Source organism: Myotis yumanensis, unplaced genomic scaffold (assembly GCF_028538775.1).
Source record: "Myotis yumanensis isolate MYYU_CA2020_CCGP unplaced genomic scaffold, mMyoYum1.0.hap1 SCAF_3, whole genome shotgun sequence".
Lineage (NCBI taxonomy): Eukaryota > Metazoa > Chordata > Mammalia > Chiroptera > Vespertilionidae > Myotis > Myotis yumanensis.
This window is the reverse complement of record NW_027223754.1, coordinates 59,897,425-59,912,856: the sequence shown is the minus strand read 5'-3', so window position 1 is coordinate 59,912,856 and position 15,432 is coordinate 59,897,425. Positions and strand designations below refer to the sequence as shown.

The following is a 15,432-nucleotide window of genomic DNA, read 5'->3' as shown; positions in this document are numbered from 1 at the left end:
CGGACGCGCGCTGCTCCCCGCATCCTCCCGGGGCACGCCCGCTCCTCCTCCGTCCCGGGACCACTCTGCCTCCCTCCCTCCCTTTCGCCTGCTTCGGGTCTCCGTCTGACCCCGCCACCCCACCCCCAACCCGCCCCGGACCGCGGGTTTCCCGACTCTGGGTCTGGGGAGCGCGACCAGCTGGCGCTCAAACGCGCCACGTGCAGAGCGCGCACCAGCAGCGGGACCACAGCGGATCCCCAAAGCAGGGAGCCAGCGCCGCCCGCCCGGATCCTCTCCCAGTGCGCGCCGGACCCTCCCCCGCGCCCTCGAGCCGCCGCCTTGCCTGATTGGGGTCCGTAGCGCGGAAAACGTGGCAGGCCATCTGCGACTCGGGGTCCTCGGGCTGCGCCTTGATCAGGTAGGCAAAGTAGGTGAGGTCGTGGCTGTTGTGGATGAAACGCGAAATGTGCTGCGCCTTGTGCTCGAAGATGAACACCGCCGAGCTGGGCGGCGCGGCCGCGGGGCCCGGGCCCCCCGCCGCCCCGGCGCCCGGCGCGGGGACGCAGCGGAGAAAGGGCGCGCTGAGCACCAGGAGCACCTCGCGGGGTGCGGGCGCCCCGCAGCCGCCCGCCTCGGGCTTCTGGCTGCGCCGACGGATCTCGGCCATGAGCCAGGGCAACATGGGCAGCGTGGTCCTGCGGTCCAGGCACGACCCCCCCACGTACCACAGCCGGAACATCTTGTCGCCCGGCTTCCCGGGACCCGGCTGCCCCGGGGCGCTCGGCTCGGGCTCCAACGGGTGCGGGAACGGCTCGTCCTGGATGCAGCTGGGGGGCTCCATAACTCGCGCTTCACTCGGGCTCTGAGGCGGCAGAAGAGGCGCGCCGCGCCCCAAACTCGCACACTGAAGGCGCTGCCGAAACTGAGCCAACTGCCTCGCCCGGACCCCGCGCCCGCCGCGGCGCGACCCAGAACTCGGCGCTCAGCGGCCCTGCCCCCTGCGGCACTTTCCCGGGCGCAGCTCCGAGGTTCCGGCGGCGGGCACCTGGGGAGCTCCGGGCCGCTGGACGGGTGGGAGAGGGAGGGTTAAATCGTCATGCTCCTTTCTCCGGCTCGGGCCTCGGGGCCGGGCTTCCCCCTTCCTCCGCCGCCGCTCTGCTCGGTTGGAGGACGACGCCGAGGATCCCCCGCCGCCGCCGGGGGCCGCCTCCTTCAGCGCCGCAGAGCCGCTGCGGCCGCCGCGCTCGCCCGGGGCCGGCTCGGGAGGCTGGGCAGGGAACGGGCTGTGGGCGGGAGGGGGTGTCTGGGGGCGGAGCTGACTCCTGCCAGGGTGACCGGCTGTCACCTGGAAGGTCGGGGCGGCTGGGCTTCCACGCGATCGGTCTCCCGAAAGGGCCTGCGAGAACTATTCGAAGGGAAAATAACAAAAACAAAACGTGGCCTCGTGGGGGTCGCTCCTCCTCCGGGCGCCACGGCCCAACTCACTGCTCCTCCTCCAACTGTTCCCGTCCCTCCCTCGCTCCTTCCTTCCTTCCAGGCTACTTCTTTAATGGGGCTGCTACCCCGCCTCCCGTCCTACGAAAGCATAATTGTGAAGTCGCCCCTCCGCCTCTTCCTCTGGCCCCTTTCCCAGCCCGCCCCTCCAATCCGCCCCTGGGGCAGCAGCCCTGCGCCTGGCGCGGGCACTCCCCGGACCAACACGGCCTCTCTCAAGTCGCCAAGACCTCTGCCCCCTTCTGGGCATCTCTACTGCCCCCTGGAAAGGGGGCCACTCTCAACGGGGCGCTGGGATTTTTTTCTTATTAATAGTATTTGCATGGTTTCAATCCCTTCTAAAGATTGCATAATTTCTGAATCTTATTTCCTAATGGGAAAAATGCTCGTGTTTTAAATCATAATGTCACAATAAAATATTGTAATTCTAATCTCTCATAAAGCTATAACACTGTATAAGAAATATGAATCTTCCTAGCTCTTAATGCAGCCAGTTTCTTAAAATAAGGAAAAATCATATTTTAGTCATTATGTACTCAGTTCAAAGCTAGTGTAGAAACTTCTCACCCTTTAATATGTAGTGATATATATTTCCAAGGACCTCAAAAAATTTTTAGGGATAATTTGGTCATTCTAATTTTAAAGAGGTATTTTTTATTCATTTTAGCAAATTGGACTCCTCTTTTTACTCTTACTGAATTATAATTAATTAGATAAGAGGTAAAAAAAATAAATGGGAAAAATACTAAAAATCCCCAACTTTTAACAAAGTGCTTATAGGAAAAATGAAAACCCAGGTCTGTCTCCCTCTCTCTCTCTCTCTCTCTCTCTCTCTCTCTCTCTTTAGTCTCAGTATCTATAAAACCCAGGGAATATTTTTTATCCTATTTATGGAAGATCACTATAATCAACTGCCTTTATTCCTATGCTGAATTTATGGGTGCACCTGATAGCTCTCTTGTAAATAAGCATCTAAACTCTAAGATAGAGACATTCATTGCTTAGTTTTAGTCATTTGGTTTAGCTACTCCACCATAGATAGGTCCATGTCTTCAAAAAGTGGAGAAAAGTTCTTGGAATGTGGGCTGAAACCTTCTAGAATGCTACCAGAAACTCTCTCATACAGGCCCATTTCTCTAGGCCACATATCTGAGATCTAAAAAGAAAGAAAAAAACAAGGATCTGAGAAAAGCATGAAAGTGTTGTAGGTTCTACCAAATCAACCAGTTTTGCAGCCAGGATCGAATTTGGAGCCCCAGCAGGCCATTTCCTACTAGTAAAAGAAAGAGAAGCAATAAACAGCTTTCACTTACTGACAAAAAAGAAAAAAAAAAAAACAGAAGAAATTTCTTTTATTACATGACATCCTAAGTGTGATTGCTTCCTGCTCTGGAATGCCCTTTGCCCTTTCTTTGTAGCTTTTGCGATGTTTCTCCTACAATGCGTTAATGAATATTATTACTGTCTACAAAATCTGATCCTCTCTGCCTCCTGATACATGGGAAGATAGCTCTTCCCTGCCCTCTGAAAGTTAGGCACAGTCATAAGACTTGTTTTGACAGTGAACATGTGGCAGGATAGTAAGAAGCTGGGGAAATTCCTTGACAAGTGGAATAAGGGAAGCAGATAAAATAATTAAACAAGGCCAAACAAGCTGAGCAATTTACAGCCAGCTAATGAATCACAGGGTTTTATCTTCCCCAACCAAATACACTTAGGAGCAAATGGTTTATACATTCCAGACCAGCGGTCACCAACCTTTCGGACCTCACGGACCACCAGTGGTCCGCAGACCACAGGTGGGCGACTGCTGTTCCATACCATCCAGGGCCAGATGGTCCTGATCCCTCTTTGTTGAAGTTCTTGGTGACATTCTTTGAAAATAAAACTAACCAGAAAATATCCCCTGTCCCCTCTGTACGCACATTTTGATGAATGAGCATATTGAAGGAAATATCTGAAAGGCTACTAAATATTCTGTTAAGACCCTCCCCTAGGATTCTGGCTAGCCAAAGAAAGATAAAAAGCCTCAAGATAAAGGACACATAGCATGCTCTCACTAGAGAACGCCCACACCTTGTATCTCTGTTCTTTTTCTCTAAGGGACCTCACGAGACTTGCAACCAGGGGAGGAATGGGCAGTGGCAGCTTGTCCAGGGTTTAACCCCTGATCCTGTCTCCAAAGCCCCCTTTTCTCTGATTTTCCAGTAAGCTAAAGCAGTCCAGGCTAGGCTCTCCTGTTACTTCCTCTGGGCCCTTCCTTGTTTCACTGTCTCCAGCTTTAATAAACATACTCTCAAAATCACCTGGACCCATGTTGTGAAATTTTTCCTGCATGAATTCAAGAACCCACACACTACTGGCTGGCCCAGGGTTGACCCACTTTGGGCCCAGACCCTGTCCTATAAAAAGCAGAACTGACTTGGGTAACAGTTTGAGTAGAAGCATTAACTTGCCAGTAGTCAATGATCCAGCCTACTCTTGCTCTCCATCCACACTCTTCCCCTCCAGTAGCCATCATGGAAACATGCCCATATAGAAGTTCCTCCTCATCAATGCAGCCCAGAATGCTCAGTCAACACAAGGAGGACCATTGTCCTGGAGAACCTCCCAGGCCCACAGTACACTTCTTATGAGTGAGAAATAAACATTTTGTTCTGTTAAACCACTGAGATTGTAGAGTTGTTTACTATTTGGTGTTAATCTATCCTAGACTATTGAAAAAATATATTATACTATCCTAATATGTAAAAAACCAGGGGCCATCATGACCGAAACAACCAGGGGGACGACTGAACAGCAGGTTGCATGAGGCAACAAGGCCGGCAAGGGGGTTAGTGAGGGATGACCAAACAACTGAACAGCAGGCTGTGTGGGGAGACCAGGCCAGAAGGGGGGGAGGGGGGCAGTTGGGGGCAACCAGGACAGCAGGGGGCAGTTGGGGGTGACCAGGACAGCAGGGGGCAGTTGGGAGTGACCAGGCTGGCAGGGGGGCAGTTGGGGGCAACCAGGCTGCCAGAGGGGGGCAGTTGGGGGCAACCAGGCTGGCAGGGGGGCAATAAGGGGCAACCAGGCTGGCAGGGGGCAGTTGGGGGTGACCAGGCTGGCTGGGGGGGGGCGGGCAGTTGGGGGCGACCAGGCCGGCAGGGGGGCAGTTGGGGATGACCAGGCCGGTTGGGGGGGGGCAGTTGGGGGCAACCAGGCTGGCAGTGGGAGGCAGTTAGGGGTGATCAGGCAGGCAGGCAGGTGAGCATTTAGTAGCCAGCAGTCCCGGATTGTGAGAGGGATTTCCAACTGCCGGTTTAGGCCCGATCCCCGGGATCGGGCCTAAACCGACAGTTGGACATCCCCCAAGGGGCCCCAGATTGGAGAGGGTACAGGCTGGGCTGAGGGGACCCCCCCCTCCATGCATGAATTTCGTGCACCAGGCCTTGAGTAGTAGATAATACATTGTGTCTTTTGTTACTTGTTTTATTATCATTTATACATTTGACTAATTACATTTATGAATTAGATGGTAAGCTATCAGTTTCTTACCACCATTGTATCATCTGCAGAAACATAGAGAATTGCATGTGCATAAGAAGTGCTCAATTAAATATTTGATCACTTGAACTTAAAAAAGATAAGAAGACAAGGTACAATTTTTAAAAGATTTGGTAGATATTAAACACAATATGCAGATCTGTTATGTTTACTAAATGGTGGGGCCATAAATCAACTTCAGACACCTGACACTTTCACACTCAACCTCACACTTCCCTCAAAGAGGGCCAAAGAATATGCTCATGGAAAGCATTTCCAACCTGCAAAAAAATGTCCTGGATAGTCTTCTAAGCACTTCTACCTATTACCTCCAAATTGAACAAATAGAATATATATATATATAATTTTTTATTTATTTAGTCTTACTTTTCCTGTAATATCCCAGTCTAAATTAATGATGTCAGGGAAGACCAAGGTGGCAGTGTAGGTAAACACCAGTACTCACCACCTCCCACAAACACATCAGAATTACAACTAAAATATCAAACAACCATCATTCAGAACCACCTGTAATCTGGCTGAATAGAAGTCCTTCAACTAGAGAAGTAAAGAAGAAAGCATATAGAGACTGGTAGGAGGGGTAGAGGTGTGAAACCCACATTTATTTAATCAAGAGGAATATCTAGGGCTGTGAAGGTGGGCTGTGAGGAGCAAGGAGTGGCACCCACACACCAAACTCCTCAGCACAGGATTCCAGTACTTGGAAGAGAAGTCCCCAAAACTTTGGGCTATAAAAATCAGCAGGAATTATGGTTGAGTGACATAGAGGCTGCTGGAGTCCCAGGCAGTTCCTCTTAAAGGGCCAGCATACAGACTTACTCAGACTTACTCCCTCTGTTTGCAGCAGCTTTTCCAATTGTATGTCCTGGCTCAGGCTTCAGACATTCCTAAAATCGTTCAAACAAGCAGCAGCTGACCTCCGCATGCCCCATTCCTCTCAATAAGAGGCCCCAGGCCAGGCATTAGCAGTAGCCTGCTTGATTTCACAGCTGGGCCTCTCCTAGGCACTTCCAAGCCCAACACAAGTAGCAGCCATCTCTGTAACTCGTGGCAGGTGGTCCCAGACAGGGTACAGGCAGTGGCTTACTTTGCACCTCCAGTGGGAGGGGGGCCCTGCAGGGCACAGAGCCAGTGCACCCAGTGGACAGCTTCAGACCATGCCAGATTAAAATTCTGCAATCTATGAGTGATACACTCAAGGGGAAAACTTAGTGAGCACCAAAGCCCCACTGAAGTAAGTTTTCCTCCATAAGGGTGTCTTCTGCATAGCAGCTCTCCTACTGTAGTCACAGCTGGTCCTCACAGCCAATTGGCCTTGAAGGGAATTCCACCCAGTGATGCCAACAGCAATCAAGGCTCAACTACAACAGGACAGTGCACACAACCCATACAGGGATGCACCTAGAATGCCCAGCTCAGGTTACTGGAGAGGTTGAATCACTGGGCCCTACAGGACACCTAGTACACAAGGCCACTCTACCAATTCCAGGAGACACAGCAGCTCTACCTAATGCATAGAAACAAGCACCAGGAAGCAGCCAAAGATATTTAGAGACAAAGAAATATCACAAATGAAAGAGAAGAAATCTCCAGAAAAAGAACCAACTGAAATGGAAACAAACAAACTACTAGATACAGAGTTTTAAAAAAAAATGGTTATAACAATGCTCAAGGATCTTAATGAGAGCTTCCAGGGACTTAGTGAGAATTTCAAGGATCTTAGTGAGAATTTCAAGGGACTTAATGAGAATATCAAAGACATAAAAAAGGACCAGTCAGGAATGAAGGATACACAAACAGAAATGAAGAATAATTTACAGGGAATCAACAGTAGAGTACAGTATTCCAGGAATTAAATCATCAATCTGGAATATGAGGAAGCAAAGAAAACATCCAATCAGAAGAGCAAAAAAAAAAAAGAATAAAAAAATATGAAAAGAGTGGAAGGAGCCTCTGGGACAACTTTAAGGGTACCAACATTCACATCATGGGAGTACCAGAAGGAGAGAGAGGGAGAGAGAGAGAGAGAGAGAGAGAGAGAGAGAGAGAGAAAGAGAAATATTGAAAACCTGTTTGAAGAAATAATTACAGAAAACTTCCCATACCTGGTGAAAGACATAGACTTACAAGTCCAGGAAGCACAGAGTCCCAAATAATAGGAACCCAAAGAGGCCCACACCAGGACACATCACAATTAAAATGTCAAGGGTTAAAAGATAAGGAGATAATCTTAAAATCAGCAAGAGAAAAACAGTTAAGTTACCTACAAGGGAGTGCCAATACGACTGTCAGCTAATTTCTCAACAGAAACTTTACAGGCCAGAAGGGAGTGGCAAGAAATATTTAAAGTGATGAATAGCAAGGACCTACAAGCAAGATTAATCTACCCAGCAAAACTATCATTTAGAAAGAGTTTCAAAGACAAGAAAAAGCTAAAGGAGTTCATTACCACCAAACCAGTATTAAATGAAATGTTGAAGGGTATTCTTGAAAAATGAAGAAGAAGGAGGAGGAAGAGTAAGAGGAGGAGGAGGAGAAGATGAAGAAGAAGGAGAAATATGAACAATAAAATGGCAATATATACATATCAACAAGTGAATCTAAAAATCAAAATAAACGAACAAGGAATCTAATGAACAAAATAAACTCATGAATAAAATAGAACCAGAGGCATGGAAACATGGAACAGACAGAAAAATCTCAGAGGGAAGGGCAGGAAGAGATTAACCAAAGAACATATGCATATATGCATTATTTATGGACATAGACAATAGGGTGGCGAAGGCCTGGGACAGGGCTAGAACCAAGTGGAAGAAGGTAATGGGGTGGGGGAAAGGAGGACATCTGTAATACTCTCAACAATAAAGATGTAAATATAAATAAATAAATAAATAAATAAAGTGTCAGCATGAATTAGAAGTTATAACATCCCATCAAATCCTACTTTAAAAATTTGTATTGCATGATATACATAAGGGCGTGAGCTAGTGTGGTGGTATAAGACTACAAAGGTTTGTTGCAGGAGAAAATGGCGGAGGCTTAGACGGACGTGTTGGTGCTTTGTCCCGGACCAGATAGGGGAGAGCAGCTGAAACGGGTAACAATCAGCCCGATCAAGCTGGGGAGGTTCAGCTGAGAGACAGTCTGCAGCCAGGAAAGACAGAAAACTCCTAAAAAATGCGGATGGTTAGAGATTGAGGCTGAAACCTCCCTCTGGGCGCCAGCGCAGCGGCGAGACCGCGCCATCTCAGGCAGCGTTTACCTGCATCCAGAGATCGGCTACTAACCCGGAGGCAACGATTCGCAAACAGCGCGACTGCAAGAGCCAAGGGGAGACCTGCACCCCTCCACGGAAAGATTCAAGCAACAGCGGCCTCCTGATCACCACACGCTCTGCCTGGGGAACAGTTGCTACGTCTGAAGCCTCCCTCCACCAGCCAGAAGAGCCACCACAACTGTGAACAGCACCCATCAGAGGCCCTGCTATCAACAGAGGAGCCGCTGCTACCACAACCGCCCAAGGAGCAACCACAGACCGAGGAGCCACTGCCACCCAGGGAGCAGCCACTGCCACCCAGGGTCCAGCCACTGAACGATTCAACAACTAGTAATGTCAGTGAGATCAAACATGGGTAGACAAAGAAACCCCCAAAGGAAAGAAAAGAAGGACTCGCCAGAAAAGCAGCTAAGTGAGACAGAGATATGCAACATGACGGAAAAAGAATTCAGAATAAGGTTCCTAGAGTACATGCACCGGATGTTCAAGAAGCAAGAAGAAACAGATGAAAAACTCAACTACGTATGCAAGAAGCTAGAAGAAACAGATGAAAAAATCAACAACTTAAGTAAGTCCCAAGAAGAAATGAAGAGCGACATAGCTGCAATAAAAAACACCATTGAAAGTATCAACAGTAGACTGGGAGAAGCGGAGGACCGAATCAGTGAATTAGAAGACAAGGAAGCAAAACACACTCAAACTGTACTGCAAATGGAGAAAAAAAATAAAAGACAGGAGGAGAGCCTAAGGGAACTTTGGGACAACATGAAACGAAGCAACATACGAATAATAGGGGTGCCAGAACAACAGAAAGATGAACATGGATTAGAAAACCTATTCGAAGAAATAATATCAGAAAACTTCCCTGAGGTGGGGAAGAAAAAAGTCACACAAGCCCAGAGAGTCCCAAACAAGGTGAACCCGAAAAGACCCACACCAAGACACATCATAATTACCATGGCAAATGTTCAGGATAAAGAGAGAATCTTACAGGCTGCAAGAGAGAGGCGGAAAGTAACATACAAGAGATCTCCCATTAGATTATCAAATGATTTCTCAACAGAAACACATCAGGCCAGAAAAGAATGGACGGAAATCTACAAAGTGATGCAAAGCAAAGGACTGAATCCAAGAATACTCTATCCAGCAAGGCTATCATTCAAAATTGAAGGGGAAATAAGAAGCTTCACAGACAAAAAAGGGCTAAGGGAGTTTATCACCACCAAGCCAGCCATGCAAGAAATGCTCAAGGGACTGGTGTAAAAGAAGAAATATCAAGCTCAGAAAGAAAACAGCCACACACACACAAAAAAAAGAAATGGCTACAAACAAGTACCTTTCAATAATAACTTTAAATGTAAATGGACTAAATGCTCCAAATAAAAGACATCGAGTGGCTGAATGGATAAAAAAACATGACCCATACATCTGCTGTCTACAAGAGACCCACCTCATTGGAAAGGACTCACACAGACTGAAAGTGAAGGGATGGAAAAATATCTTTCACGCAAATGGAAAGGAAAAGAAAGCTGGGGTAGCAATACTTATATCTGACAAAATACATCTCAAAGTGAAGGCCATAACCAGAGATAAGGAAGGCCACTTCATAATACTAAAGGGATCAATACAACAAGAAGATATAACCCTGGTAAACATATATGCACCCAATGCAGGAGCACCCACATACATAAGAAAACTTCTGGAAGATATCAGGGGAGATATCGACAATAACACAATCATAGTAGGGGACTTTAATACACCACTGACATCACTGGATAAATCCGCTAGACAAACAATCAGCAAAGAAACAGCAATCCTAAATGACTCACTAGATCAGATGGACTTAATTGACATCTTCAGAACACTACACCCCACAGCTGCGGAATATACATTCCTCTCAGGTGCTCATGGGACATATTCAAAAATAGACCACATATTGGGTCACAAGCAAAGTCTCCACAAATTCAAGAAGATTGAGATCATAAAAAGCATCTTCTCAGACCACGATGGCATAATGTTAGAAATAAACTAAATAAAAACAACCCAAAATACTCAAACACTTGGAAGCTGAATAGCATGTTATTAAATATTGATTGGGTTACCGATGACATCAAAGAAGAAATTAAAAACATCCTGGACACTAATGACAATGAAAACACAACAATCCAAAACCTCTGGGACACAGTCCCAGGAAAGCAGTCCTGAGAGGGAAGTTTATAGCTCTACAGGCCTATCTCAAAAAACAAGAAAAAATGGTAGTTAATCATCTAACTCTACAACTCAAAGAATTAGAAAGAGAGCAACAAGAAAACCCCAGAGTGAGCAGAAGGAAGGAGATAATAAAGATTAGAGCAGAAATCAATGACATAGAGACCAAAAAAACAATACAGAAAATCAATGAAACCAAGAGCTGGTTCTTTGAAAGGATAAACAAGATTGACAAACCCCTCGCCAGGCTCACCAAGAAGCAAAGAGAAAGGTCCCAAATAAACCAAATCAGAAATGATAGAGGCGAAATAACAACAGACCCCACAGAAATACAAATGATTGTTAAACAATACTACGGGCAACTCTACTCCAACAAACTAGACAACCTGGAGGAAATGGACAAATTCCTAGAAAAATACAACATTCCAAAACTCAATCAGGAAGAATCTAAAAACCTCAATAGGCCAATAACTATGGAAGAAATTGAAGCAGTCATCAGAAAGCTTCCAGCAAACAAAAGCCCAGGGCCAGACGGCTTCACAGGGGAGTTCTACCAAACATTCAAGGAAGAACTAAAACCTACCCTCCTCAGACTACTACAAAAAATTCAAGAGGAAGGAACACTTCCAAGCTCATTCTATGAAGCCAGCATCACCCTAATACCAAAACCAGGTAAAGACATCACAATGAAAGAGAATTACAGGCCAATATCCCTCATGAACATAGATGCCAAAATCCTCAACAAAATCTTAGCAAATCGGATCCAGCAGTACATCAGAAGGATCATACACCATGACCAAGTAGGATTTATCCCAGAGATGCAAGGATGGTACAACATCCGTAAATCAATAAATGTGATACATCACATAAACAAATTGAAAGAAAAAAACCACATGGTCATATCAATTGATGCAGAAAAAGCATTCGACAAAATCCAACACCCATTTTTGATAAAAACTCTCAGAAAGGTGGGAATAGAAGGATCATACCTCAACATAATAAAAGCCATATATGACAAGCCCACAGCCAACATCATACTCAATGGTCAAAAACTAACACCATTTCCCCTAAGAACAGGAACAAGACAGGGATGCCCACTCTCACCACTCCTGTTCAACATAGTACTGGAAGTATTAGCCATTGCAATTAGGCAAGAAGAAGAAATAAAAGGCATCCAAATTGGAAAAGAGGAAGTAAAACTGTCCTTATTTGCAGATGACATGATATTATACATACAAAACCCTAGAGACTCCATCAAAAAGCTATTAGACTTAATACATGAATTTGGCAATGTAGCAGGATACAAAATTAACCCCAAGAAATCTGAGGCATTTCTATACACCAATAGTGAACTTTCAGAAAGAGAGATTAGAAAAACAATCCCATTTACCATCGCACCAAAAAAATTAAGGTACCTAGGAATAAACGTAACTAAAGAGGTTAAAGACCTCTACTCAGAAAACTACAGGACGTTGAAAAAAGAGATAGAGGAAGACATAAACAGATGGAAGAACATACCATGTTCTTGGATTGGTAGAATCAACATCATTAAAATGTCCATACTACCCAAAGCAATCTAGAAATTCAACGCACTTCCCATTAAAATACCAATGGCCTTCTTCAAAGATCTAGAACGAACTCTCCAAAAATTCATCTGGAATAAAAAAAGACCCCGAATAGCTGCAGCGATCCTGAGAAAGAACAAAGTAGGTGGGATCTCAATGCCAGATATCAAACTGTATTACAAAGCCACTGTTCTGAAAACTGCCTGGTACTGGCACAAGAACAGACATATAGACCAGTGGAATAGAATAGAGAGTCCAGAAATTAGCCCGAACCAATATGCTCAATTAATTTTTGACAAAGGAGGCATGAACATACAATGGAGCCAAGATAGTCTCTTCAATAAATGGTGTTGGGAAAATTGGACAGATATATGCAAGAAAATGAAACTAGACCACCAACTTACACCATACACAAGAATAAACTCAAAATGTATAAAGGACTTAAATGTACGACAGGAAACCATAAAAATTCTAGAAGAATACAAAGGCAACAAAATCTCAGACTTATGCCAAAACAACTTCTTCACTGATACAGCTCCTAGGGCAGTTGAAACTAAAGAGAAACTGAACAAATGGGACTACATCAAAATAAAAAGCTTCTGCACAGCAAAAGAAACCATCAACAAAACAACAAGAAAACCCACCTCTTGGGAAAACATATTTGCCAACGTCATATCTGATAAGGGCTTAATCTCCAAAATTTATAGGGAACTCATACAACTTAACAAAAAGAAGATAAACAATCCAATCAAAAAATGGGCAAAGGATCTAAATAGACACCTTTCAAAAGAGGACATTCAGAAAGCCAAGAGGCATATGAAAACATGCTCAAAGTCACTAATTATCCGAGAGATGCAAATCAAAACAACAATGAGGTACCATCTCACACCTGTCAGAATGGCCATCATCAACAAATCAACAAACGACAAGTGCTGGAGAGGATGTGGAGAAAAAGGAACACTTGTGCACTGCTGGTGGGAATGCAGACTGGTGCAGCCACTATGGAAGGCAGTATGGAGGTTCCTCAAAAAATTGGAAATGGAACTCCCATTTGACCCTGTGATCCCACTACTAGGAATATATCCCAAGAAACCAGAAACACCTATCAGAAAGGATATATGTAACCAGATGTTCATAGCATCACAATTCACCATAGCTAAGATCTGGAAACAGCCTAAGTGCCCATCAGTAGATGAATGGATTAGAAAGCTGTGGTACATCTACACGATGGAATACTATGCTGCTGTTAAAAAGAAGGAACTCCTACCATTTGCAACATCATGGATGGAACTGGAGAGCATTATGCTAAGTGAAACAAGCCTGTCAATGAAGGAAAAATACCACATGATCTCACTCATTCATGGATAATAAAGACCATTACAAACTTTTGAACAATAATAGATACAGAGGCAGAGCTGCCTCAAACTGATTGTCAAACTGCAGTGGGAAGGCCAGAGAGAGTTGGGAGGCAGGAGGGAGGGGAGTAAGAGATCAACCGAAGGACTTGTATGCATGCATATAAGCATAACTAATGGACATAAGACAGTGGGGGGTAAGGGAGGGTAGGGGTTTGTCAAGGGCGGGGGGGAAAAAAGGACACTTATGTAATACCCTTTGTAATACTTTAAGCGAAAAATAAAAAAAAATAAAAAAATAAAAAAAAAATAAAAAAAAAAGAAACCAGTCAGAGAAAAAAAAAAAAAGGTTTGTTGCAATTTCTAAGCTTGTGTCCTTCCTTCTCTCTCTCTCTCTCTCTCTCTCTCTCTCTCTCTCTCTTCCATTCTGTGAACCCCAACATTTACTTTTCTTCCCTGCTTAAAATTATTTAGATAAAGATATATTTCCTAAAGCTCAAAGCACAAATCTTTCTGGTCTTATATTTGCTGCTCCCTCATCCAGACAACCTCTCCATTCCCAAATTTCTTTGTTATCTCTATGGGGCTTCATAGGCTTTTTCTCCCTGATTATTCTTGTTCTCTATGGCCCCACAACTTGAATTTCCCGCACCCTTCATTAATTGAATACTTAACCCATTGTTCAAGACCCAACTCAAAAAGCATCTCTTTGAGTGAAGATATTTCTTATGTCCTCAGTCAGAGTTAGTGGTCCTCTCTTCTTTGCCCTTTTTAAATAAATTCCACAATTAAAGCTCTTCTCACATTCTTTATAATTAATTATTGGGTGATTTGCCTGTGTTCTTCACCACAAAGAAAGCAACTTGAGTGAAGGGATTATTTATTTTGTCTCATAGTTCCTCTAGCACAGCGGTTCTCAACTTGTAGGTCGCGACCCCTTTGGGGGTCGAATGACCCTTTCACAGGGGTCACCTAAGACCATCGGAAAACACATATATAATTACATATTGTTTTTGTGATTAATCACTATGCTTTAATTATGTTCAATTTGTAACAATGAAATTGGGAGTCACCACAACATGAGGAACTGTATTAAAGGGTCGAGACATTAGGAAGGTTGAAAACCACTGCTCTAGCAGCACAGTAGCTCACACTTTAATAGGTCCTTAATATTGACTGAATGAATGGAATTGAATAAATAGCAAATTAGAATTTAAAAAACTAAATATTAAAAGGGGGTTCTAAGGCCCAGAGGTGATATATCATATTATTTAATTAGCTGATTTCAGGAAAACATATAAATATATACACCAGTTCATTATAAAATAGGGTTTCCCCTATTGTTCCTCCTTCCCTGTGACCTTCCCTATCCCCAGGCAGCCTGGACACTGCATCCTCACTGCTTCAGGGAAAGGATGACACAGCAGAAAACAGATAACAAAGAGTCCATTCTTAGCTTTCAGGTTTCAAAAGCTAAGGACAAGGACCTGGCAAAGGCAAAAGATTTAGAATATACACTCTGAGTAAGTTTCTCTTACTTTAGCTACTAAAGAAAGTTTGCCCAACTTGGGAGATGGTGATAAAAAAAAAAGAGGGAATGAATAAAGGATAACTACTAGAAAACCAGATATGAGATAAAACACAAGTTATAAAATTCTGTACATTTGAATGAGGATATTAGTGTAGAGAAATTAAACACTTCCCCCACCATATACTCTTTTATCATTGAGTGTAATTTCACATTTATGTTCTTCAGAATTATGTGGACTTACACTGATATTATTGACGATTTTCTCTTGAACTTAATGAAAATCCCTACAACTGAAAGTAGTATTAATGGTGCAATAAAACTATTTCCAATGGGCTGTAGAACACTTTAAGATGAAACAATATTAAGTTGGTCACGGATGAATTATTCCAAGTTTTTCTTGCTGATTTTAAAATGCATCATTTAAGCTACTAAATGAAATCATAACGGTCACCATTTATTAAGTACTTACTTTGC

General features: G+C 44.3%; 1 protein-coding gene across 3 annotated transcripts in view; it reads right to left on the bottom strand.

The window, feature by feature from the left end:
• Positions 1 to 1,232, bottom strand: part of TBC1D4 (TBC1 domain family member 4) — a 205,595-nt gene extending 204,363 nt beyond the window's left edge. Inside the window, exon 1 of one of the 3 annotated variants that reach the window (XM_070408935.1) lies at positions 326 to 1,232. In XM_070408935.1, coding sequence (XP_070265036.1) covers positions 326 to 823 — 498 coding nt within the window. In that variant the 5' untranslated portion in view covers positions 824 to 1,232. The remainder of the gene's footprint in view (positions 1 to 325) is intronic. The other 2 variants (XM_070408936.1, XM_070408937.1) reach the window with 2 other exon arrangements.
• Positions 1,233 to 15,432: the final 14,200 nt, after the last annotated feature.